Below are 26,089 nucleotides of genomic sequence, written 5' to 3'. Positions count from 1 at the left end.
GCCCTGAAAAATCAAGAAAGAAATCATGCATCAGTGATAGTTTCAATAGCCAGACAGCTAGCAGTGTGTCGCAGCCCAAAGCAACAGCGTACCTACTGATGACGAACAGATGTAATATATTCAATCGGCGAGTCAACAGAATTAACGGGAGCTGATGTACAGGTAAATTTCCAAAAGGTTTCGTCTGCTCTCAGAAATTATGTAAATCGTGCCTACCAGGGACATAAATATTCAGACTAGAGCTACGCTCCATATACGCTTTGTTTGCAATTTTCAGAATTTACTGACTTATTGAATGCAGATATATTAACAGAGATGTACACTAACGTACAGCTTCCAAAACGGAAAAGAAGAAAGAATGAAAGAAAGACACGAAAACAGGCGAAAACATAAAATGGGCCACAGAGGACTGAAGTAAGGCACGTTGTTGGGGTATGGTCGGTTCAGAGATTCAGCATTTTTTTTTTTTGCTGCGCTCTGTGTGTGCGTCTGTTTCTGTTCATCTCCTGTCTTCCTCGCGCAGTTTAAAATGCCGTTAAGGCCAGTGGCCGCCCGTAAGCAATTGTCAAAATGCATGTTCGCAAAAAGTGAAACATTCCTGGCCTCATTTTTTGTATAGGTACCTCGATCCGTTAGAATATGCACTGCAATGACGCAACAAATCACGCTCTACAAGGTTCACGAAATCAGAGACCGTATGTCCCGGGTGCTCTGTTTGTCTGAGTTATTTTTACAAGATATTTACCCGACTACTACGCTCCAAGTGCGCTCACTGTAAGCTAAACCATGTCACACGCTTGGGTTGTTTTCACTCGCCCCCCAATTGCAGCCTGGACCAGCGTAAAGCCTACAGCACCTTCCTGCGCTTGGGTGCACTGACTGCTTCAGCGAGGCACGCCCTCTGAATTGAAGGCTTCTGGATTCTTTTCCAGTAAACCGCTGCCAAGGCCCATGCGATGCAGTGTGGCCAAAGTGCATCTGGTACTCGGCAGACATCTCTCAAGAATGTGCTAAGCAATGAGCAAGACGATCTTTCCTGCATCTCCAACTCTTTCGACTCGGCCTTGAGTTGTCATTTGACAGCTTTTAATGCGTATGTTAAAATGCTTCACGCACATTCCGGGGGTTATATATCTACCTTTATTTGTTTGCACCTATCTATGTTTGTACCTAACAGTTTTCCCGCCTACCTCTTTCACTGCGTAGTCCGTGGTCGAATGGGTAGCGAATCTAGCTACTGGGCTGAGGTAACAGGGTTCGAAACCAATCAGCGGACTAACTTGTGTCACTGAATGTGTGACAATGTGTACATACGTGCCGTTCTTGAAGGAATCTCTTTCACGCCGGAATGGGCTGCTGAAAAATGCGAGGCTGGGTAGGTATCGCTGTTCGAAGAAACTCTTTGACGGCGAGTTGGAGCACTGGGTGTGTGCCACTCGGTCTGTCCTGGTCTTCAATGAACCTATTTGATGCCAGCTTGGATCACCAGTAGGTGTGTGTCCCTATTTGATGAGCCTCTGTAGCGCCAGCTTCGGTAATTAGGTATGTACCACTGAAAATGTGCCGCTCTGCAAATGACGAAATGGACCCCTTAAATTTCTCCGATGCTGAACGGAATCGAACCCCCGTCTCACGGGTTCCTCGAGGACAGCAACCCGATGCTTTAGCAGGCTGTGGCATAAATACACTGGGTATTGCCACTTTTAAAAAAAAAATGCCTTTCACGCAGCCCTTTAGCGAGCTGCGCCATGCCTGCACTGGATATGTACCGCTCTTCAACGAAGCTCTCGCTAACTTGCGTTATTCACTCGCTAATCGAGTGTGCAGCAAGCCATGGAACAATCCTCAACGTTCGCAGGCACCGACGCGACACGCTTCTAATCTCGGAGCCCACGCGCGGACTCCTCAGCAGTGCTACCAGATGGCGCGGCGTGTCCAGAAAGAGAGGAGCCCGGTGGCCGCATGACTCGTTTAACAGCGTTCTCATGCACCGGGGCGCCATGCATTTCGAGGACCAAGCGCAGTCTTCGCGGTGCCGGCTATAAATGGCGCCGATTGTTCTTATAGGGAAGCACGAAAGGGGAATCCCAATCAGTACACGCATCATACATAACTCGTTTAGACGGTACCAATACGTTGTGTCGCTATATTAATTGAATGATAAAGGCGTTACCGCCGACAGTGATCGTGAAATTGGTTCAGCAGATGTTTTGTTACTGCCTCCGCCTCGCGCTCCACGTTTTCCAACTCGGTCCTTCCCACTATGATGTCTAGAAACGCGAAATGCCAGCGTTTATTTTCTTCCCAGTTTCTGTTTTCGCAGTCCGCCGCAACCGACAGCGACACAATGCGGCGTCACTCTACTAACCCGTTAAAACGAACACGCTAAGGATAGTAAGGTTGCCTTAGACTAAGATAAGTCCACTTATTAAAACGTCGGCCAGTCTGCCTGAGGCACGTTATCCCAGTTTATAAAACTTCTCTCCGATAAACACGGGGTTTGTAAGAAGATATGCGCGATGAAGAAGGTGCCTTTTGACTTGTATGTGATAACACAAATTCGTTGTTACTACGTTGTCTATTGTAATGTGTTGTGCATTGTAACTGGATGTCGTATGTGCCACATATTTAGGAGCCAAGGAGTAGCCGGCGCCGTATTTGTGCCCAAACACCTCCTGATAGCATGTAAAAAGGGTACTTACCAATGTACGCCTTCTCGATCGTGTTCAGCCGGATTTCTACAGGCCCAGTACTCTCACACTCCAACACTACGTATGAATTGGGTTCCAAGTACACTACGCCGCCAGGAACTGTGTAGCTCTCCGTCAAGAAGCGCATGGAAATGCCATTCCACAATCTGGATTCTCTGCCGTAACAGTAAGGCACTTCTGGAATCCACTGGCCATCATGGCATCGGGAAATGGGTGATCCTTTAAGAAGCACTTCCCCGACAGGTTCGCAATGAAATCTCAGTTCAGTTCCGTGAGGGACGCTATTTCCGCTTAGTATGCGCACGTGGGCATTGTGCGCCTTGAAGCGATTCTCTCTACCTGGGAATATGCAGTCTCTTGGTGCTTCTTTTGGATGAACCGAGAAAGGAAAGAACAAAGAAAAAATGTTATGCTGCACGCTTTTAATAAATCGATTATTCAACCATACTTCTATACATTACGGAGACATGAAATCACAGGAAAATTTAAAATCTTGGATGAAAGAGTCAATATTAGCTAAATGCTTTCGCACAACTTTACGCGGTTTTGGTAGCTGACTTCTCATAAAAAGCTTTTAGCTAGAACTTCTTGTAGCTGCTAATGCTAAAAATTCCCTTTCACACTCGCAAACGTTTTCATCCTTTCCTAAACACGGCTCAACAAATGCTTCAGCTTACGGTGCAGTCCATTAGACCGCAGTACTCTGCCTGCGGTTTACGTATATGAAGTGCATCCGGTATTGTAGCTTAAATGACAGCTATTGACAACTCTGAAAAAATAATTATAGTGTACAAAGCAGTTGAACATAAATCAAACTACACAAGAAAAATCATTTCCAATGCATCTGTTGGAGTTTTCGTGAAGCGAAGTTATTGTGAAGCGGTTAAGTGCTATAAACTAAATGCGATGCGTACAATCGTCACTGTTTTTTATCCTATACAGCGTGCAATCTCATCACTGTTCATGCATTGTACAGGTCATAAATTTAATGTCGTGCACCGTAAATGTTTGATTCATCATTCAATAGCTATGCCGAAATGCTAACCCATGGTGTTTTAAAGGTACAAGTTTAAGTTTCAGCAGTGATTGGTCACAAAACACAGAGAGTACAGTATGATTAATACAGTAAGATACTCAGAGGTCCCACAGCTGAACTGTCGAGGTCCCTCCACACTCAATGTAAGTGGTATTAAACTTGAGATCAGAGGAAGTAGTGAGAAATCGAAATTTATGGTTCTATTAAGTAGCAATAAGTTAGCATCACAACTAAATATTTCTTCAGCGTATGCAGGAATGAGTGAGCTGGTGAGGATAACTTCAGCTCATATGGTACCGAATTCAATATGACACTGAACCTCGTCGTAAAGTGCCCGTAGTTAATTTTGGCACTGGGTATAAGCAGATCCCTGCCTTCAGGAAATCTAGGTATGCAAGAGTTTGTGGAAGGACCAGCTGAGTTAAGTTCGAAGATGAAAAGTTATGTTTTGTTTAAATAACTCACGAAGCGGAAAAGTAATAAAGGTCCGGTGAAGGTGGCGTGGAATGAGTGACCATTAGATTGAACGTGATAATTAGGTTTTAGTTGATTTTGAAGGCTCTGAAGACCTGCAAGGTGAGTAGAGTAAGTCTTTCCCCATAACGACACACTATGATATAGATGACGCATGAACGTAGACGCAATATAGCGCTAAAATAATGTCTGGAAGTAACTACGAAGTTTCATTGCGACGTTAATGGCGAAGCAAAGTTTCTTTAAGAGACTGATCAGGCTGTAAAACGTCGCCGAGTGTTTTGCGGGAGCTCCAAAAGGCATTGTGCACATTTGACGCGGTGAGGTCGAAACGAGTTCCTCGCGTCTCTTTTCTTCTCCGCCACGTTCCTTCCACGTATATACACGCTCTGAACCACTCACCCCCGACACGGTATGCCTGATAGCTGCAGTCACAGTAGCAGTGGGAAAGTCGAAGGAAAAGGCAAAAAAAAAAAGCTTCGCTTTGAAAAAAGAAACGCTAAGAAACCAAACTAAGTGCTGCTGCCTATAGCTTGAAATTTAGCATAGCGAATAAATTCTAACGCTCCCTTTGAAACGTTTATGCCTATTGCTTGCAATGTCTTGAACTTATGGATAACGTATGATTCTCTGTGTTTTCTTTCTCGTTCAGAACGGAAATTTGACTCTAAGATGTAAAGTTTAAGTTAATCAAAGTTATGACCCGGTTGGTTGAAATGCTCGGCGACGCAAGCTTTTTAGCTATGTCCGCCCGATGTCCGTTTAATTTAACGTTTATGATTGCCCCGTTTCACCGATATATTATTTCTTACAGAAGGAGCATTCAAGCATATAAATCACATCCGAACTTTTAGAAGTGAAGCTAGATGTGACTTCGTGTGCATAACCATTTGCGGTGCTTTTAATTTTATGTCACTTTGAAGGTGCCTGAAGGTTTTGCACCTGGGGCGACAACATGCTTTTATTACGGGGGAATGATGTTGGCTGACTTTTGCGTGCACTAACACGTCTTTATAGTTCCTGTTGCGGCGATAGGTAATCCTTGGTACATCCGGGAACGCTCTTCTCAGACGCTCGTCACTTGATAATATTGGGTGGTATTTTCGTAGGATGTTCCTCATGTTTGGGAGTGCATGACAACATTGTTACGGAAGGATGAGAGCAGAGGAAGAAGATCGGAAACGCTGGCTGCTGCGTGTTGTTGTTGGTCAGCCATTTTAGCTATTCTGACTCTTGCTGCATGTACGTATATATATATATATATATATATGTGTGTGTGTGTGTGTGTGTGTGTTAAATATCGTCTGTGTATACTCGCAACATCCCCGTAACAATATTTTGTTATAAAAGCTGGCCGTCTGCCAGATTTTGGTGTAGGCTGTTTCTTCGCTAATACCGAGTGTCTCTTATTAGATTCGTCGGACGATCTCGCCGCTGCCACCATTTGCTAGAGTTGTCAGACGATCTACGAGCTGTAGGCCGATCTCACAGCTGCCATTCAGATGTAAGATTTGGCAGCCGTAGCTGTAGGAAGGAGCTTGACTCTTCGTCGGGACTTAGGAGAGCAGGATTTATTTACATGTTATTTACAGTTTAAACATGAGATACATCGACAGTCTAGCGTGACTCCCAAATGGAGCCCGCAAGACGAGCATACAGCAAACAGCTCACGAGCACACAGCTCACGAGTACATTTCGAACACGACAACGAACACGACAACGAGCACACTCTAGCAGCCGACAATCGCTGCTTATATGCACGCCGCTCGGCGTCACCGTAGACCAGCCGCCTCTCCGCGGGACGGTTTACACACACACACAGACACACACACACACACACACACACACACACACACACACACACACACACACACACACACACACACACACACACACACACACACACACACACACACACACACACACACACACACACACACACACACACACGTTTCAGTGCCCCCTCCGAAGGCAGATGGGGGCACTCATGGGGAGGTTCCGCCAATTACCTCCCCTCGAGAACTCCCCTTGGCTGACCCCTCGCCACGTGGCTGCCGGTTATTCGCAGTTCTCTGAAGTGCGCCACCGTCCCGGTTGGATCGGAACACGTGCAGCGGGCTGAAATAGCTGCAGGCCGATCCTAACAGCTCCTCCATGGTCCGGGAAATCTCGCCTGGCCAGTGCTGGCAACCGCTGGGCAGGAAGAGAATGGCTGGCGAGCAAGACGATGGCTTTGCTCTCTGCAACCCCTACGCACTTGGAATGCCTTCAACCATCTCACAACAGCTGGCACAGAAGAGTCGATCCCGGCAACACAATACCGCTCAGCGTTCTAACGCCCGGAATTAGCTGTTAACCCACCAGGCTTCCTATCACAATTTCAATGCAAGTCACTCAAATGGGAATCCCAAATTTTACCCCAAAATTTCGTGCCGCCAAAGCGAGCGTTCACGTTCCTCTTGAGTTCGACCAAACCTGACCGTCGCGCTGCACAAGAGTAAAGGTTTACGCAGAACTGAACCGAAGACGCAACTACCAAATCCCGACCATAACTTAAGCAGCCTAAGTTCAAGAACAGCCTGTTCTTACCCTATCACAGTGGCGTACTTATCTCACCTACTGTTGCCACTGAACAGACTGGCCAACTCCACAGGTACGTAAATACAATCGCGCTAGCTTTGTGGTCCCTATTTCGATCACGTGCTTGCGTCATACAAACAGTTTCATCACGCTACATGTTTACATAAAATACCTCTCAACTCTCGGAGCTTCTCAAACAAAACAAACAAAGCTCATACCTTTACATATTGAAAGAAACTTCAAACGCGAAATTTTCAAGTGCTCAAAAATAAAACAAAATAACACGTTTTACTTCTACGGAAGCTCTCTTGGCCTCCCGTTCCAAACGCTTACGACTGACTCATGCTTTTGAGCCGTACCCGCGGTGGTCGCGGTCCAAAAGCTACTCAGGCTACCGAGGAACAACAAAAGGGCTGACTCACTATCAGCTCCCCCAAGACGTTACAGTCTCCCGCCAATTTGTGTCCTGGCGCCCCGCTTTCATTACGGCCTCGATTGACCGCGTCGCTACTCCCCACCTGGTCTCGTCTTGCCACTTTGCGCTTCTTTGTACTACACGCTGAGCTTCGAAAAGAACGACGGAACGACGAGGAACTTAACCACCCCGTGCCCTTTGTCCGCGTCCGTGCGGAACATGCTTCGCGGTCTCCTTTTGACCTGTGGCTCGAACGTGTTGGGTGCGTCAACATCGTCAACGACGACCGCACCTTTCTTTTCCTCTTGCCCTGGCTTTTTGCCTCTTTCGCCGTCTTTGGCTGAGCTACATTAGCCACCGCGTTCCGAACTTTAGCGCGCTTCTTTTTGCGGCGCTTTTACTTTGAACTCTCTATCATGTCGCCTTCTCGCGCCTCGTGCTGGCCGGTACACGTTTCGTCAGCCCGGATCGGTCTCTTACCCGCACAGTCTGATTGATTCTCATTTAAATCAAAACTCTCTCTGCCTCGACTGGCGGACAGCTCAACCGACTCTGGAACAATGCAGCAGGCTTTACTCGAGTTATGCAACTCGCACTATTGCGAACTGCCCTCTACTGCATTGCCCAGCTCACGCTGTGCATCGCCACACAGCCCGTCGGTATCGATCGCTGTCTCACGCGCACAGTCCGAATGATTAATAACTGAATCATCCCTATCTAGGCTACCTAGACTGGCGGAGAGCTGCACCGATCCCTGAACAATGCAGTTGTATTCTCTTAAGCTACGCAGCTCGCAATCCTGAGAATTACCCTCAACTGCATCGTCCAGCTGGCACTTCACTTCGGCACGCAGATCTGACTCGACATGGTTGCTCGCGTCTGTCAAGTCCATAGTATTCTGTACCTCGCTAACGACCTCGCTACCATGAGATGCGACGCCCACGCGCGGTAACTGTGCCAATTCGTTCGCAGCTGGCCTAGCTTTCTCTACAGTCCTCTGTTGGCACAGCACCTCGTCGCTCTCACTCTGGCCTTTAACGGCCTCTGTTGCCACTAAGGCATCGTTAGCTCCTAGCACTTCGAGTTCACCTGTGAACGTGCTGCTACTCTCACCAGGTACTACTACTTCTCTCGGCTTTCGACTGAAATCTACTGTCTACTTCCTCCCACTTTCGCTGCGTCCAGCCTACAGATTTCTCCAGCAGCTGTTGACTTAGTTCGATTGCCTTCTCTAAACCTTGAATCTCTTCGTTCAATGCATCAATGTACTGCCTCGTTACTTCTGTTAGGCCTTCTTCCTGAGAAATTCTTTTCAGTTCCTGCCTATCTTTTTCCTGTTCTTGCTTAAGTTCTTCCTGCTCTTGCCTAATTGCGTCCTGTTCCCGTTTTTTTTGTTTAGAATTCGTTTACTCATTTGTTCTATGAATTTAGAATCATTGTTACTTTCTAGAATTGTCTTACGAATCTCTGCTTCCGTCAAGTCCTCCTCTACGTCCACCTCGATCTCCTCACACAACCACAACAGGCCAGCTCTCGTCAAACACATTAGGACCATGGTCGCTACTTTAAGCTTTGGCTCTGCTGTCACACAATACTTGCTGCGATACCTACACAAATCAAAATACAAGTAAAAGATCCCAGCGAATCACATCCAAAAACACAGAGAAATTGACGCCTGGTAAATCTTACAGCCAAAACCAAACGCTTACCCACTGAAGCAGCACCATATCACCAGTCCTTCTCCGCCGTATCCAGTCAGTTGCAAGAGGTGGTCAATCCCAAGTCGTCTCCAACTTGATCAGGATACCGGTCGGTCACCATGTGCCAACGTTCGTCAGCTGCCGTTGCTGTCTCCGAGTCGTAGGCCGATTTAGGAGCCGTAGGCTGATCTCACCGCTGCCAACCAGATGTAGGGATTTGGAGCGGTCATAGTCGTAGGGATGGAGCTTGGGGCGACAGGACTAGGCGAGCAGGATTTATTTACATCTTAGACAAGACATACATCGACAGTCTAGCGTGACTCCTAAATGGAGCCCGCAAGACGAGCATGCAGCAAACAGCTTACGAGCACACAGCTCACGAGTACATTTCGAACACGACAACGAGCACACTCTAGCAGCCGACAATCGCTGCTTATATGCACTCCGCTCGACGTCATCGTTCGACGTCATCGTTCGACGTCACTGTAGACCAGCCGTCTCTCCGCGGGACGGTTTACAAACATGCACACACAAGTTTCAGTGCCCCCTCCGAAAGCAGATGACCTTTGCAACGCGGCCGACGTCAGAGGGGCTTCGTAGAACCCGGAGCCGTCCCGGGTGGCGCGCCCGGTTAGCACATTGTCCGGTGTCTCGAAAAGCTCATGGGGAGGTTCCGCCAATTACCTCCCCTCGAGAACTCCCCTGAGCTGACCCCTCGCCACGTGGCTGCCGTTTATTCGCAGTTCTCTGAAGTGCGCCACCGTCCCGGTTGGATCGGAACACGTGCAATGGGCTGAAATAGCTGCAGGCCGATCCTAACACTCTCCAATCTTGACGTGGCATCATAAGCTCTATCGAGAGCAACTTGTGGATAGTTTCTTTCTGCTAGCGTTGTTTTAATGTCATTTAGGTGGTTGATATAATCACGGTCTTCGCTGCAGATTCTTCTTATTCGATTCGCTTGTCCGACAAAAATTCCTTGCTTGCAGTGTCGCGGGTGATGACTGTTGTAGTATGAATATGCCTGGTGTTGTGCCATTACCACAAGCCCGGATTCTGAATCTGCAAGATGGAGAATTTTCCTGCGAGCGCCCTTTGGACAAACCCGGGGCTGCGCCGAAAGGCACAGCGCCCTAATTCTCCCTTGACAAGTCAAGATGCTGAGCCGTCAGGCAGTGGTGTCCTCCGGAGAAGCATCGGCGGGCAACATGTTCAAACGTGTCGCCAAGTGCCAGACAGCCCGGCGCCGTACCTCCCCTTCCCTGGAGGTCACCGCGCCCGCCAGTTTTGAACGGGGTGGCCAGCGTGGTCGCTGATTGGACCCCCTCCGACGACCGTCGAGTGCTCACTTTGTATTGGGCCGTTTGAGTGACAATGGTTTCTGGGGGCTTATAAGCCGCGGCGCGCCGCCTGGAAAACCGGATCCGCCGACCCACCGGGAGCAGAGTGCCGCTCTCGACTGGAGTGAGATGTGTCACGCGTTTTCGCCGGACGTCGCCGTGCGAGAACAGTCGCGTTTGCTGTGAGCTCTCGGCCCCAGTGCCGATCCCTTCATGTCCTGTATAATGACCTGTATATAGTGTATAAAGTCCCTTTTGTTATTCTCACCGACGCCTGACTCGGAGTCTTCGCTACCAACGCTCTGTCACGAAACGGGTGACGAGCGCTACGGGACCACCTCAAAGTCGTAATAGTGGTGGCAGCGGTGCAAAGTCGTAACAGTGGATGGCAGCTACGGGATTGACCGGCATCAGCTACCTCGGCGCGGTGAGTGCCTGAAGTTTACCTCAAACACCAGACTTTCTCTGACACAGGTTATAGTAGCTTAGGGAAGGATTTGGTGTTGCATTGTGATAACCTTGTGTGTTTCAAGCCTAGTAAGAGTGTTTTGAAAACCAGGGGATGCTGAGGGGGTAAACAGGGCAGTGTGTGAAATACTTGCATATGTCTTACTAGTAGCATTATAGTAGCGTACGGCAGGTATATTCAAAAAGGGTAAACAGCAGGAGGACAGTGTGAACGATGGAGAAGTACAAGGTGAAGGAACTTCTCGAAATTTGTGAGGAGTTGGGCATTGAGTTGGGCTCAACCAAAAGAAAGAATGCGATCCTTGAGGTCATGAGGACTGGGGACGTAACGGCTGAGGAAGCCGCAGAAGCCTTGGCGGGTATCAATGAACGTCGTTGCGAGCAGGAAAGGAAAGAAAAGGAACGTCGCGAGGAGGAAAGGGAGGAGAGGAGAGAAAAGGAACGTCGCGAGGAGGAAAAGGAGGAAAGGAGAGAGAGAGAACGTCGCGAGCACGAGCTTAAAATGAAAGAGTTGGAGATCCGAAATAACTCGCCCGCGCCTGGTCTCACTTCTAATGTTCCGAGAATACGCGATCAACTTCCACCCTTTGTCGTCGGAGAGGATATGGCCAAATACCTCGTGAAATTTGAGCACGTGTGCGAACGGAATAGCATTGAGCGATCCCTCTGGGCACAGAATCTGTTAGCCTTGCTTCCTGGGGAGGCATCAGACGTAATAACTTGCTTATCGAAAGAGGCGTTTGAGAGCTACAGTGATGTGAAGGAAGCGCTACTGCGGAAGTACAAATTGTCGCCCGAAGCTTTCCGGCAGAGGTTCCGGTATGCAAAAAAGGGCAGGGAGTCGAATGTTGACTTCGCGTTTCGTCTAAAAGCCGACTTGGTGGAATGGCTGAAGGGCGAAGAGGTTTACGACGACCGCGACAAAATTGTCGAATGCATCGCGTTGGAGCAGTTCTACCGTTGCATTGATGAGGATGTCCGGCTCTGGCTGCAAGATAGGCTAAAGGAGGTTAAGCTAAACAAGGCAGCAGAGTTAGCGGAAGAGTATTACACCCGCCGCAGCTTGCACAGCAAGGCAGTGCGCGTAGAAAAAGCAGATAGGAGAGATGGGTTTTCCGGGAAGCCCGACGAACGGAAGCAAATCACGCGTCGCGAGTTTCGGAAAGACGAGTCCCTTACCAAAGAAACTGTAAGGGAAGGACAGAATACATCTCAGAATGCTAACGATGGTCCCAAGCAGCGAAACGATACGACGCGTTCTTTTGAAAAACGGAAGCCGTTAACTTGCTACACGGATAAGCAGGGTCGCAAATATGAACAGCTTCTGATTCCTCGGAAATATCGCCGACAGTTACTGGAACTCGCGCACGAAAACGCGTGGGCAGGGCATCTTGGCTTGAAAAAGACCAAGGCTAGAATGGCTCAGGAGTTTTATTGGCCGTATTGTTGGAAGGATGTCGAACAATTCGTGCGCTCTTGCGACACCTGCCAGAGAATCGGCAAATCCACTGACAAGTGGAAGGCACCGATGAAGTTGGTGCCAGTCATATCCGAACCTTTTCGGCGACTAGTAATCGATATTGTAGGCCCTCTGCCAGAATCAACGAACGGTTGTAGGTATGTTCTGACCACCCTGTGTGTCGCGACCAAGTTCCCCGAGGCAGTACCTCTTAAGGAGCTAAATTCCTCCCAGGTCGTGGACGCTCTGCTCTCAATATTTGCACGCGTCGGGTTCCCTTCCGAGATTCAGTGCGACAATGGCAGCGTCTTCACCAGCTGCCTAACTTCTACTTTTTTGGAAAGATGCGGCATTAAGGTAGTGCACAGTTCCATCCATCACCCGCAATCTAACCCAGTAGAGCGTATGCACTCGGTGCTGAAGCGAATATTGAGAGCCCTGTGCTTTGAGCGTCACTGTGACTGGGAGGCCTGCATTCCCGCCGCTATGTTCGCCTTGAGATCGGCTCCCCATGAGAGCACCGACTTTAGTCCCGCGGAGCTTGTATATGGCCGGAGCCTAAGAACTCCGTTGCGCATGCTGCGAGAGTCTTGGGAAGGCAGTGACGACGACCCAAATGTAGTCTCGTACGTCCTTGACCTCCTCCAGAGGCTCGGGAAAACCAAAGATATTGTAGAGAGCCACATGAAGGCGGCGAAAACCTTGTCAAAGGAATACTACGACAAGTCAGCAAAAAAACGCACCTTCGAAGAAGGTAGCCAAGTGATGTTGCTGCGACCGTCGAAAAAAAACAAGCTCGAGGTTCATTGGGAGGGGCCCGCAAAGGTTGTAACTAAGCTTTCCGATACCAACTACGAAGTTAAATTAGGGAAACGGCACAACAAAATTTACCACAGTAACTTGATGAAACCCTACATTCAGCGTCGCGCGATTATAAGCATGACGATAAATGCTGACGATGAGGAAGGGGCCGAAATCCTGACGACGGCTGATATGAAGGTATGTGGTTTAGAGCTAATGGTGGAACAGCTGACGTTGGAAGCGCGTCTAAGTGCCGCCCAAAAGGAGGACTTAAAGGGAATCATTTCAGAGTTTAGGGAGGTTTTTTCGAACCGTCCCGGAAGAACAACGGTCCTAGAGCATGACATCGAGTTAACCTCTGATCAACCGATCCGCAGTAAACCGTACCGTTGTTCGCCCGTGCAGAAAAAAATCATGGCTGAGGAGATTCAGCGCATGCGTGACTTGGGGGTTATAGTACCAAGTGAGAGCGACTACACGTCGCCCTTGATACTAGTCCAGGCTCCAGGAAAAGATCCTAGGCCATGTGTCGATTATCGGCGTCTGAACGCGATAACCCGAGATCAGACATATCCGATACCGAACCTGGAAGAAAGGGTAGAGACAGTGTCGAAGGCAAATTATATATCTACCCTGGATCTCGTGCGAGGCTATTGGCAAGTACCCCTTACGGAACGAGCCAGCCGCTATGCCGCCTTCGTTTCCCCGCTTGGAACGTTCCGGCCACTCATGTTGAGCTTCGGCCTCAAAAACGCGCCGTATTGTTTCTCTAGCCTGATGGACAGAGTGCTTCATGGTTTAGGCGAGTTCGCATTGCCGTACCTCGATGATGTTGCCATATTTTCGGACACTTGGGAATCACATCTGGAGCACTTGCGAGTCGTGTTGAGCCGGTTGAAAGAGACAGGTCTTACTGTGCAACCAGCTAAATGTCACCTAGGTTGCGGTGAAGTGACTTATTTGGGCCATGTGGTGGGGCGCGGCCGGCGTAGACCGTCCGACATCAAGGTAGCTGCTATTTTGAACTATCCCCGGCCAACCACGAAGACGGATATACGGGCCTTTTTAGGTTTAGCTGGATATTACCAACACTATGTGAGAGACTACTCTGACCTTGCCAGCCCGCTAACCGACGCACTTCGGAAGTCGGAGCCCGTTAAGGTGACGTGGGACTCAAAGAAAGAAAATGCGTTCCAAATGCTGAAGCGAGCATTAAGCCATAAGCCGGTTCTGACGGCACCAGACTTTTCGAAAGGTTTCATCATTCAATGCGACGCGAGTGATCGCGGCATGGGAGCGGTACTATGCCAAGAAGATGCTAGTGGTCATGAACGACCAATTTTGTATTTAAGTCGCAAACTAAGTTGTAGAGAAGAGGCATACAGTACCTCTGAGAAAGAGTGCGCCTGCGTTGTGTGGGCCGTTCAGAAGCTGGCTTGTTATGTCTCCGGTTCTAAGTTTGTTGTGGAAACAGACCATTGCCCTCTAACTTGGTTAAGTAGCATGTCCTCTAAAAGCGGCCGTTTGCTGAGATGGAGCATGACCCTCCAGCAGCACAGCCTCGTTGTCCGTTATAAGAAGGGAAGGTTGAACGCGAACGCTGACGCTCTAAGTCGTGCATTCTAGGCCTCGCTTCTTTCAGTGGCCTACTCGTTCCTACTCGTTACTTACCTTCTCTTGCTTCGCGACGACCTGTCCTGTTCACAGGGAGATCGGGGGAAAAATGAATGACCTCATTGGCTTCCTCAGTAGTATGTTTTCGGTCCAAGTGATTTCAAGGGGACCATTCTATTTTTCATTGTTATTGCTGATTATTAATTGTTCCTGATTTTTGGTGTGTTGTTCATTTGAAAAAGGGTTGTTTGAGCCTTGTATACTAGATCGTACACCTGCCTCTTGTTGCAGCGGGAGCAAAAAGGGGGATAGCAATTCAGTTAGGTTGATTTGGATTATAGCCTTGTCTGGTGTTTGACGGGAGACAGAGGGCACTTGTTCGTGTTGGGTGTTGCCTTTTGCCGGTCGGTTTTGCAAGCTGCAGAACGACCAACCGGGACCAGTGGCGAGAAGCAAGGGCTTAGGAACGACCCGAGCGGAGCTGGTTGAGGTGCCTTGGCGACAACGCGGTGAGCCGAGCTCCTGTCCTGGCGAGTGGGACCTGGGCACGTGAAGTGACCTGGCGTCCCGACACTGGACGTAAACTTGGACGAGCCTGACGAACGTGCGCGCCTGGCATCCGAGCCACGTGGAGGCAGCTCGTCTTCCCAGCGCCTTATCTGAGGGCGGGGATGCTGTTGTGCCATTACCACAAGCCCGGATTCCGAATCTGCAAGATGGAGAATTTTCCTGCGAGCGCCCTTTGGACAAACCCGGGGCTGCGCCGAAAGGCACAGCGCCCTAATTCTCCCTTGACAAGTCAAGATGCTGAGCCGTCAGGCAGTGGTGTCCTCCGGAGAAGCATCGGCGGGCAACATGTTCAAACGTGTCGCCAAGTGCCAGACAGCCCGGCGCCGTACCTCCCCTTCCCTGGAGGTCACCGCGCCCGCCAGTTTTGAACGGGGTGGCCAGCGTGGTCGCTGATTGGACCCCCTCCGACGACCGTCGAGTGCTCACTTTGTATTGGGCCGTTTGAGTGACAATGGTTTCTGGGGGCTTATAAGCCGCGGCGCGCCGCCTGGAAAACCGGATCCGCCGACCCACCGGGAGCAGAGTGCCGCTCTCGACTGGAGTGAGATGTGTCACGCGTTTTCGCCGGACGTCGCCGTGCGAGAACAGTCGCGTTTGCTGTGAGCTCTCGGCCCCAGTGCCGATCCCTTCATGTCCTGTATAATGACCTGTATATAGTGTATAAAGTCCCTTTTGTTATTCTCACCGACGCCTGACTCGGAGTCTTCGCTACCAACGCTCTGTCACGAAACGGGTGACGAGCGCTACGGGACCACCTCAAAGTCGTAATAGTGGTGGCAGCGGTGCAAAGTCGTAACACTGGCTATCCGTGGGCTTCCCGTAAAGTGTCGTTCTCAGTTTTCCGTTTTCTATGGAGACCGTCGTGCCGAGGAAGTTGGTCTGACTAGGAGAGTGGGGAGCACTAAATTTAATACTCGGGTGAAAGCGATTGAAATCGCTAATTAAGTCGGCTAACGCGCTTGTGCCGTGTTCCAATATTTTACATATGTCGTCAATGTAACGAACATAGCTGTGGGGTTTTAAAGGGTAGGATTTCAACAGGTCTGCTTCAAGCTGTCCTATGAAAATGTGAAATGTTTCAAGAACGTAAGACAAGGTATGAGCAACTTTAGGGATAGGATGGTATGACAATATAACCCGCATATACCGCATGTCGTATAGCAAAGCCTGGCATATACATATATCTAAATTTCCGCTCACGGACAACTCCGCTGACGCCGACACCGATAAGGGATCTTCTGCGACACGGAGCCGTTTAACACTTTGCGTTAAAAGCGCATTCACAAAGCTAAAACTGTTCGCAAGGTCAGCAAGCTTGCGATGCCTCCCGCTGCAAAGACGAGCGCTGTAGCCGGAAATTACGTATACGTAAGCGTAGCATAGGTGCGAACTTCAGTACTTCCGCCTATTGCAGATGACGACTTAAGAAGAAATTTCTACGATAGGGGTGTAACTGTCTTACCAACACAATGTCTATCTGCGTCACTCAAGCTAACGCGGCTAAGCGTTGGAACGCGCTATTGTGGTTGATGGACCAGAGGCCACAACTGATAGTCGAGGATGGCGCGTGCGTATTTTTGTGGCAGGCTATGATTTGTCATTTCAAAGCGCATTGAGCAATCTCAGTGCATAATAGTATTGAGCTTACGCTTCTGTGGAAGGCCGTAACATTAATGCTCTGCGGCGAACTTCTGCCATTAATGACTGATAGGCTGTGTTTCTGTATGCGCGCAATAGCCTGCATTTTCATACTCGTCACGACACTGTATTGAAAGTTAGCAAATAGAAGTGTAGTGTTCATTCCTGACAACAGCCAAGTTTGTCACTGATGTGGTTAGAGCGCTTCTAACACTTTTTTTTCTAATTTGAGCTTCCTGTTGCTCATAGGGCGGTTGATGATTATTTTTCCAACGATTTGACGCTATAGTTCTCCATGCGATATGAAACAATGAAAAAACACCTACACGTTCTTTTTCTAATTATCAGAACTTGTTGCTGTTGCTCAATTCGCAGTCGTCTTCCGTGCTGTTAGCCTCAGCCTTTTATTATATAGCTCATAGTTTCAACTCAGCACTAAGTCGAAGCGATGTATAGTGTCTGTGCTCACGGTTTTGCTTATTCGGCGGCTTACGATGTCATATGCGTACGATCGGTGCGAATTCTGTCTATGATAAGAAGCAGGGCGTCAGTACGATGACATATAAAAAAAAGAAATAGCGAATAAAATCACGTACCACCATTACTACGAAACTCCTGTGAACTGCTTGAACAAGAGTGATACCCTGAAATACAATACACCCGAGGAACGAAGCGAAGAAATGTCACGCACACACACACGTACAGATACGCATGCGCACAGACATATATATATATATATATATATATATATATATATATATATATATATATATATATATATATATATATATATATATAATCGCACTGTCGAGTATCAGTGCAGACGCGTCGTTTTTGGTAAAAAAATTAAAGGGTTTTACGTGCCAAAACCACCATCTCATTATAAGGCACGCCGTAGTGAGGGACTTCGGAAATTTGGACCACTTGAGGTTCTTTAACGTGCACCTGAATCTAAGCACACGGGCGTTCTCGCATTTCGCCCCCATCGAAACACGGCCGCCGTGCCCCGGGATTAGATCTCGCGACCTCATTCTTAGCAGCACAACACCATGCCACTAAGGAACCACTTTTTTTTATTGCCTGCATAAACATTAGCACAGAAATAGAAATGCATATACATAGTGCACCCACATCACATCAGGTGGGATGGTGATTAAAATTTCTTGAGGCACACCAGCTCACCAAGAATGCTAACCCAGTCTGGGGGTTCCATTTGTGCACGACACCACTTGTCGTCGGAAAGAAACACTTTCAATGAAGTTCTCTCGCGTTAACCACATATTCACATCAGCATGACGCACAGCCATTAAAAATTATGGGGTTTTACGTGCCAAAACTACTTTCTGATTATGAGGCACGCCGTAGTGGAGGACTCCGGAAATTTCGACCACCTGGGGTTCTTTAACGTGCACCTAAATATAAGTACACGGGTGTTTTCGCATTTCACCCCCATCGAAATGAGGCCGCCGTGGCCGGGATTCGATCCCGCGACCTCGTGCACAGCAGCCTAACACCATAGCCACTGAGCAACCACGGCGGGTGACGCACAGCCATTCTTCCACAAACTGTGGAGGCCCAGCACCATGAACATAACAAACGGTATCCCGTCATTACTTTCAACAGGCAGGAATCGAATTCCATAGGGGGTTATGGGGAGTTTTTTTTTTAGGGTGCATGCACTGCAAGATGTCCCAATGAAAGACAGTGTCCTAACAATCAATGAAGGCGTGTTCAATTGTTTTAGGCTGTTTACACAGGAAGCAGTTGGTCATTCATGGTGCGAAGATTCCTTTGTGTTCCAACCAAACTAACGGAAGGGTGTTTGTGTGTAGGGAAAAAAAACGTTTTCGCAGCGGGTCTTACAGTTAACCTTTCGACTCGTTTCAGCACATCATTTCATGGGCCTCTACAGTGAACCATCCTATATAATGGGGAAGTAGCATGCTGTCAACTAAATCTGCAGTTTCTTTTTTAAATTTCTCACTGAGCACAAATACTCCAGCGAAAAACATGCACAGTATTCTAAAAGACGCAACTACTCACGATAGTAACCAGTCGATCTTCTACTGATAACACTAGATGTGCATACAACAAATTCAGGCAGTTCTGTTGCCATTCTCGCCTGAATGACCGTACGGAGAAAAGCATTTCTTTCATCTCGCAAGAAGAAGAACCACGATACGATTTGTCTAATGAACAAGTGTGAGAGGCCAAAGCCTCCATCTCGAACTCTGCGAAAAAGATTTGTACGGCTGAATCGCTCCCAAGTGGAATTCCAGATGAAGGTAGCAAACACATGCTCAGTGCATTTTTTCAACGTTTACACGGGACATGAACATTACTTGCAGTATATAGCAAACGTTGGCAATAAAAAAAACACATTGCAAGCTGAAGCGCGTGCCAACACTGACAATCTCCGGCCCTGCCATCCATTTATCTTTTCTTTCACCGATTTTCTTTGTCCGCTCCACAACTGCGTCGAGTCCCGATTGTGCTCAAGGGGCATCCCTAAACAGAGTGAAAGCTCTGTAGTCCACTGCATTCAGACGAAAGCTGTGGGTGCCGCGTCCCAGCATCCATGCCATATGCCAACACTTTTTTCGAAGTTTATCTGGGCACCAGTGTACCTACAGAAAGTTCTTGCTAGGCGAACAGCCTCGACCGTGCTTTCCCTGTCTTCACAAAAGACGGCGACGTCATCTGCATAAGCCAGCATTTTAACTTCTGCGGCGTGCAATCTAAAACCACGAATGTTTGCATCACGGATGACTATCACGCGCCCCTATTGACCCGCCACCGTAAGATGACGAGAGTAACGACGCCTTCCTTGGAATCATCAGCGCGGAAGACTTCGCTGAACAACAACGGGCAGAGCCCGGAGCTAAAAGGTCTCGTAGAGTATTTGGAAGGGCACACCGACGTTGTCCCTAGGGCATTTAAGCGCGGATTATCTTCGTTCACGCTTCAAAACAATCTACTCGTGAAGAATAACTCCTCACCAGTCCGCGCCAACTACCTTCTTGTTGTTCCGTCGGCGCTGCGTCCTGAAGTACTACGCGCCCTACATGACGACCCGACCACCGGGCACCTCGGTTTCTCCCGGACGCTGGCGAAGGTACAAGAAAGGTATTACTGGCCGCGCCTAACCGCCGACGTCGCCCGTTACGTCAAGACATGCCGAAATTGTCAGCGACGCAAGACACCACCCACAAGGCCAGCGGGATTACTACAGCCGATCAAGCCTCCTTGCCGGCCTTTTCAGCAGATCGGGATGGACTTGTTGGAACCGTTTCCGACGTCAACATCCGGAAATAAGTGGATCGTCGTGGTGACGAACTACCTCACCCGCTTCGATGAAACGAAAGCTCTGCCGAAAGTTCGCGCAGCCGAAGTGGCAAAATTTTTCCTCGAAAGCATCCTTCTGCGACATGGCGCCCCAGAAGTCCTCATCACCGACAGAGGAACGGCCTTTACAGCGGAGCTCACCCAAGCCATTCTGCAGTACAGTCAGACAAGGCACAGGAGGACAACTGCCTACCACCCACAGACGACTGGTCTTACGGAGCGCGTGAATGAGACCCTGGCCGACATGCTAGCAATGTATGTATACGTCGACGTCGAACACAAGACGCGGGACGCGGTCCTGCTGTATGTAACTTCGCTTACAACAAGGCGGTGCAAGAAACAACACAGATCACGCCGTTTCAACTGGTTTACGGCAGGAACCCGATGACGACGCTCGACGCCATGCTGCCGCACGTCCCTGACGAAGAGAATGCTGACGTCGCTACCTATCTCCAGCGCGCCGAAGAAGCCCGACAACTCGCCCGCCTACGGATCAAGAACCAGCAGCGTACTGACAGCCGACACTACAACCTACGACGACGCTTCGTCCAGTACCAGCCCGGCGACCGTATTTCGGTATGGACCCCGATAGGCCGACGAGGACTGAGTGAGAAACTATTACGGCGCTATCTCGGACCCTACAAGGTCATTCGACGTATTGGCGCACTGGACTATGAGGTCGTGCCAGACGGAATTTCGCATTCACAGCGGCGCCGCGCACGATCTGAAGTGGTCCACGTGGTGCGTCTTAGACCCTTTTACGGACGCTGACGAACTTCCTTATTTTGTTAGTTTCTTTGTAACAGGTGTTTTTCTCTTTTGCTTTCGTTTATTTACAGCATCGGGTGGATGCTTTTTAAGAAGGGGGCATTGACACGTGTACTTGTTTGTCTTTATCGGGCGATACGTTCCATCGCCTAACAAATGTTATCGCACAGCGCAGGACGCGCCTGCATATATCGGAAGTTTCTGAAATGTTATCGATGCTTCCATCCGCTGTCTGTGACCGAACCTTGTGTAATCTGATTGCATGTTTGCGCGACGCGAATAATGTAGAACTTTGTGGAAGGCACGAGGGTCCCAGCGATTACTCCGGAACATTCGACGACTGATGTATAGGAGCCGACGCGCTTCACCCACTGATCAGGTTTTCGACGATCGCGGAGTGTACTCGCCGCTATCGTTCTTTGAGTGTAGCCTGCTTTTGAGGGCACAAGTTCGCCCAGTAAAACGCCGGTTTCATTAATCACAGTTTTGCTGCCTTCTTCACCTTCACTACCACGTGACAATACTATCTACTTTGCCTATATTGACATCATTCAGGGTTCATTGCCTGTATTTCATACACATGTGTAGATAACCATGCAGAATGGTTAACTCCGTTTTATTTATTATTATTATTATTATTATTATTAAAGTGAAAACCCACTGGTTTTCTGATGAACTGAAAACAACTTTGAAGCTAAAAGAACGTGTCCACAGGAAGGAACAGCGTACAAATCAGGAACACTGGCATATAGATTTTAAAATGTAGAGGGCACTCTCTAAACGTCTTTACAAGAACGATCATTCCATCTTTATAGCACATATCAAAGCTAGCACTTTTAAAAATTCGAAGTCTTTTTGGACACACGTTCGCTAACATTCGTCCAAACATACAAAACAAGATAACTCTCTACTTAGTGGCGACGGCCAACCTGTCCCAGATGTCGCGGGCACTTTCGCCCTACACTTCGGGTCTGTGTATGATGAAGGGTACAGTGTCGGAGTTATTGAGCTTTCCAATCACCGTTCCCTGGATTCAAGTCTAATGGTCTCAGTCGAACTTGTCTTTAAGAGCATCATACGCTTAAAACCGTCTTTCTCGTGTGGTCTAGATGACATTCCACCTACTTTGATTAAGATGTACGGGTCCTTGCTTGTTCCAGTGTTTTCTTTTATTTTTAATTCTGCTTTAAAGACGAGCACATTCCCAAGGCTTGGAAAACAGCCACCGTTCCCGTCTTTAAGTCAGGGATAAAAACTGCTGCGAGTAACTACACGCCTATTCCTCTCCTATGCGCAGCATCGAAATTATTCGAGTCAACTCTGCACTCAATAATTTCATCCTCTATTGAAAATACTATCATTCCTCACCAGCGTGGTTTTATATCGGGACGCTGCACAACTACCAACCTCGTTAGCTTCAAGGTGGATGCCTCTCAAGCAGTGTATAAGGAATGACAGCTGGGTGTCATTTATTTTGACCACAGTAAGGCTTTTGAAGTATGCCACAAAATATCATTGATCTGCGCCACTCTGTCACAGCGCTGATAAGAAGCTACCTACGCGACCGGCACTGCTACACGTTAGCGTAAATAGACAGCCGTTAAAACTTTATGCGGTGTTACGAACGGTCTTCGGGGGCTGGCGAACTAGAGGAGAAGCAAGCGACGAAACCTGCCTGGCCCGCTGCGATGACTCACTTTGTGAAAACAACAGTGAGCCGAGTCAACACGCCCTCGGCGCCACCATGTCTGCTGCGACGGCTCGCTTTGTAAGGACCACAATGCTCCACGTCCCCAACCAAACGACGCCGAGATGTCTAGACGCACTCGGTGGACCAAGTACTGTCTTCGGAGTGGCTGTCGCCTTCACGGTATGGTTGGAGCGGGGGAAGTTCTGGAATAAGAAGTTTGCGGCGCCGTCTCACGGGTCTTAGAAGTCGTCTGTGAATGGACAGCCCCGGCGGCCACTGTGTGCGGGGTCAACTCTGGGAGCAAGAGGCGCCTGCTCAGGGCAAGACCCTTGTCTGCGAAAACCCTCTCACCTTGGTGTGGTCAGTGAAACCTGTGCGGAAGTGAGTGTGTAAACACTCCCCCTCAAAGGCTACGCTGACATTGGACGCTCCGAATTGGTCGATGGTTGAACCGCCGTTTTCTCTCACCTAGGGATCTAGGGAGGACACAGTGTTTATAAGCAGCCGTGGCGCGGCTGCTGGGTGTGCATTGCTCTTTCAGTCATGCTAGACTGATGAACTGTAACGTTCTCATGTAGATATATACTGTAAATAAATCCCATATTCCTCGTTCTCGATGCCAACAAATCCTTCCCTTCAACAACGTCCTCAGCCTGGATGAGTTGGACGACGGCATGGGCCAGCTACCATCTATTTCATGCCTAACCCCTACCATTACAACTGGCTGACAGCGGTGAGACGGACTTTGCGACGTGGTGCTGTGTCTGCAGTGAGTGCTTGGTTCTTGCTTTGATTCTCTAGGCTTCATTTTGTGGTTGTTCTGTTTAGAAGAGTAGGGAAGCTAGATTGTTGAGTGTTAGCTAGGTTGTGTTTTCCTAGCTAGATTTAGCGCGCAGGATCAAGGCAGTAAAGCAGCAATCATGGAGTTAAGGACACTGCTGAGAGCAGAATTGTTGATTGTTGGCGAGGAACTGGGCCTAGAGGTACCCAATGAAATGCTAAAATCGGAATTACTGCAGCTGATTTCCGAACAGGCCATTGAGGAGAACATCGAAATTGGGTTGGAATTTCTTAGGAAAAGAGAGAAACGGGACAGAAAGAGAGAGAAGAACGGGACAGAGAGGAACGCCAGTTGAGAAAAATGCCACTTGAGCTGGAAAGAAAACGTTTGGAGTTGTCTCAAGGAAGTGAAGGGGCTCTGGGACGATCAAGTGAGGCAGAATCATACCGCATGGACAGGCTGTTGAAGCCATTTGAGGTCGGGAACAACATAGGCTTGTTCCTAGAAAATTTTGAAAGGGCTTGCGAGAAGGTGAACTTCGGTCCGAGTACATGGCCACAGCGGTTACTATCTATGTTGCCGTGTAAGGCTGCGGAAATAATCGCCAGACTCAGTGCGCAGGATGCATATGTTATGCGAAAATTAAGGTTAATCTTTTGAAGAAGTACCGCCTTTCAGCCGATGCTTTTCGGCAAAGGTTTAGAAGCACAGGCAAGAAGGATAGCGGGGGGCATCCGGAGTTTGCGTACGGCTTAAAGGTCAACCTAGACGAGTGGCTGAAAAGCGCGGAAGCGTACGAGAGCAGATACATGATTGTTGAATGTATGTGGCTAGAGCAGATTTACAAAAGCATCCAACGATCTGTGAAGCTGTGGGTGCAAGACCGAGGAAATGTAAACACTGTGGAAAGGGCGGCTGAATTAGCCGATGAGTACGCAACGCGTAGAAAGCTGAACGCCGAGGACGGAGATTGGGACGGTTGAAATGGACCGCGGAAACCATTTCCGTTCAAAAAGGGTTCGCAGACTAGACGACCGGAGCCGGTAGACGTGGAGGAAAAGCTCTCAGAAAACAGCGAGGAAAAGTCAAACGGGGAAACTGTACAAAAAGAGCAGAAAATAAAATTCGAATCTTTTTGGCCGATCCGCCGCTATAAGTGCCACAAACTAGGACATATCGCTGCAAGCTGCAGGAAGCCTAGCGTAGTTTTCTCCTACGTGAATGAAAAAGACGAGAATATGGAATATCGTCACGACCTGCAAGTTAATGGCAAACCATGCCGGGTTCTGCGAGACAGTGCCGCCACTATGGACATTGTCCATCCGTCTTACGTGACGGTAGATGACTTGAAGGGAGAAGTAACAAGGATCAAACAGGTTGTAGAAGAACACAGCGTGTGTTTGCCCATGGCCAAAGTCAAGATCAGTGGACGTTCGGGGAGCTCGTGACCGAGGCTGCAGTTTCCAAATTTTTGTCGCTGCAGTACCCTTATATTTTTTCGAATCGGTGGGATCAGTTACTGCGTGACAAAGGCCTTAAACTGGGAGAGGGCGTAGTACAGGCGTTGACGCGAGGCGAATCTCGTAAAATCGCGTCGCTTTCGGGTGAAAATTCAAAAGCTGCTTCAGGGGAAGTAGAAAAAAAGATAACTCCAGTAACCGAATCCGAGCTAGGCTCTATGGACGTAAAGACTGTTGAGGAAAGCCTGCCAGCTGACCAGCTCAATGAGAGCGGATCACTAGGGTGTCAAAGTTCACGTCTGCAGGAAGAGCCAGCTGACGCAATCGCAAGCGAGGCAGGGTATGATGACAGCTTAGCTAAAATGCATCACACAGCTAAAAAGGCATTGTTAGGCGCAACCTGACGATGCATGAGATAGGAGGATTGTTGTATCGGGACTACACAGACCAAAAGGGTAGGATTCTAGATCAGTTAGTCGTACCTGCTAAGTACAGGGAGGACCTTTTGAGTCTTGTCATGGAAATGGGTGGTCCGGCCACCAGGCATAAACAAATCCAAGGAAAGATTGAAAGATTACTTATGGAATACTACTAACCTGGCTGTTTCAAAGACGTAGAAAACTTTGTAAGGTCATGCGACGCCTGCCAACGCTCGGGTAAACCAAGAGAAACAGCGAAAGCTCCACTAAAGGTAGTGCTCTAAATAACAGAACCTTTCAGACGACTTGTGATAGACACGGTAGGGCCTCTACCAAAGACAAAGTCAGGTTACCGGTATTTGTTTACCATGCTGTGTCCGGCTACAAAGTTTCCAGAAGCAATCCCTCTGAAAGAGCTCAGCTCCACCGAAGTGGTAGGCGCGCTTTTGACAGTATTCGCACGAGTTGGGTTTCCAGCCGAAACTCAGGCGGATCAAGGGTCAGTATTCACCAGCGCACTGACTTCCACATTCTTGCAAAAGTGCGGGGTAACGTTGATACTCAGTTCCGTCTATCAGCCTCAGTCAAATAGTGTAGAGAGGTGGCATTCAGTGCTTAAGCGAGTTTTGCGGGCGTTCTGTTATGAGCACAAGAAGGACTGGGAGAATTGCCTTCCGGCCACTTTGTTTGCTTTACGAACGGTTCCTTATGATGCTACAGGGTTCTCGCCAGCAGAACTAGTGTATGGGAGGATACTCTGTTCTCCACTGAGAATGTTGAGAGATGTGGGAGGAAAGAGGAGAGAGTCCAACAATGGTAG

At 48.7% G+C, this 26,089-nt stretch overlaps 1 protein-coding gene across 4 annotated transcripts in view; it reads right to left on the bottom strand.

Moving 5' to 3' along the window:
• Positions 1–26,089, bottom strand: part of LOC142585534 (sushi, von Willebrand factor type A, EGF and pentraxin domain-containing protein 1-like) — a 246,408-nt gene that overhangs the window by 98,269 nt on the left and 122,050 nt on the right. For all 4 annotated transcript variants that reach the window (XM_075696377.1, XM_075696351.1, XM_075696369.1 and 1 more), the window contains one exon: positions 2,703–3,077. In XM_075696377.1, the coding sequence (XP_075552492.1) occupies positions 2,703–3,077 (375 nt within the window). The remainder of the gene's footprint in view (positions 1–2,702; positions 3,078–26,089) is intronic.

Source organism: Dermacentor variabilis, chromosome 1 (genome assembly GCF_050947875.1).
Source record: "Dermacentor variabilis isolate Ectoservices chromosome 1, ASM5094787v1, whole genome shotgun sequence".
Lineage (NCBI taxonomy): Eukaryota > Metazoa > Arthropoda > Arachnida > Ixodida > Ixodidae > Dermacentor > Dermacentor variabilis.
This window is presented reverse-complemented; position numbering and strand designations above follow the sequence as displayed.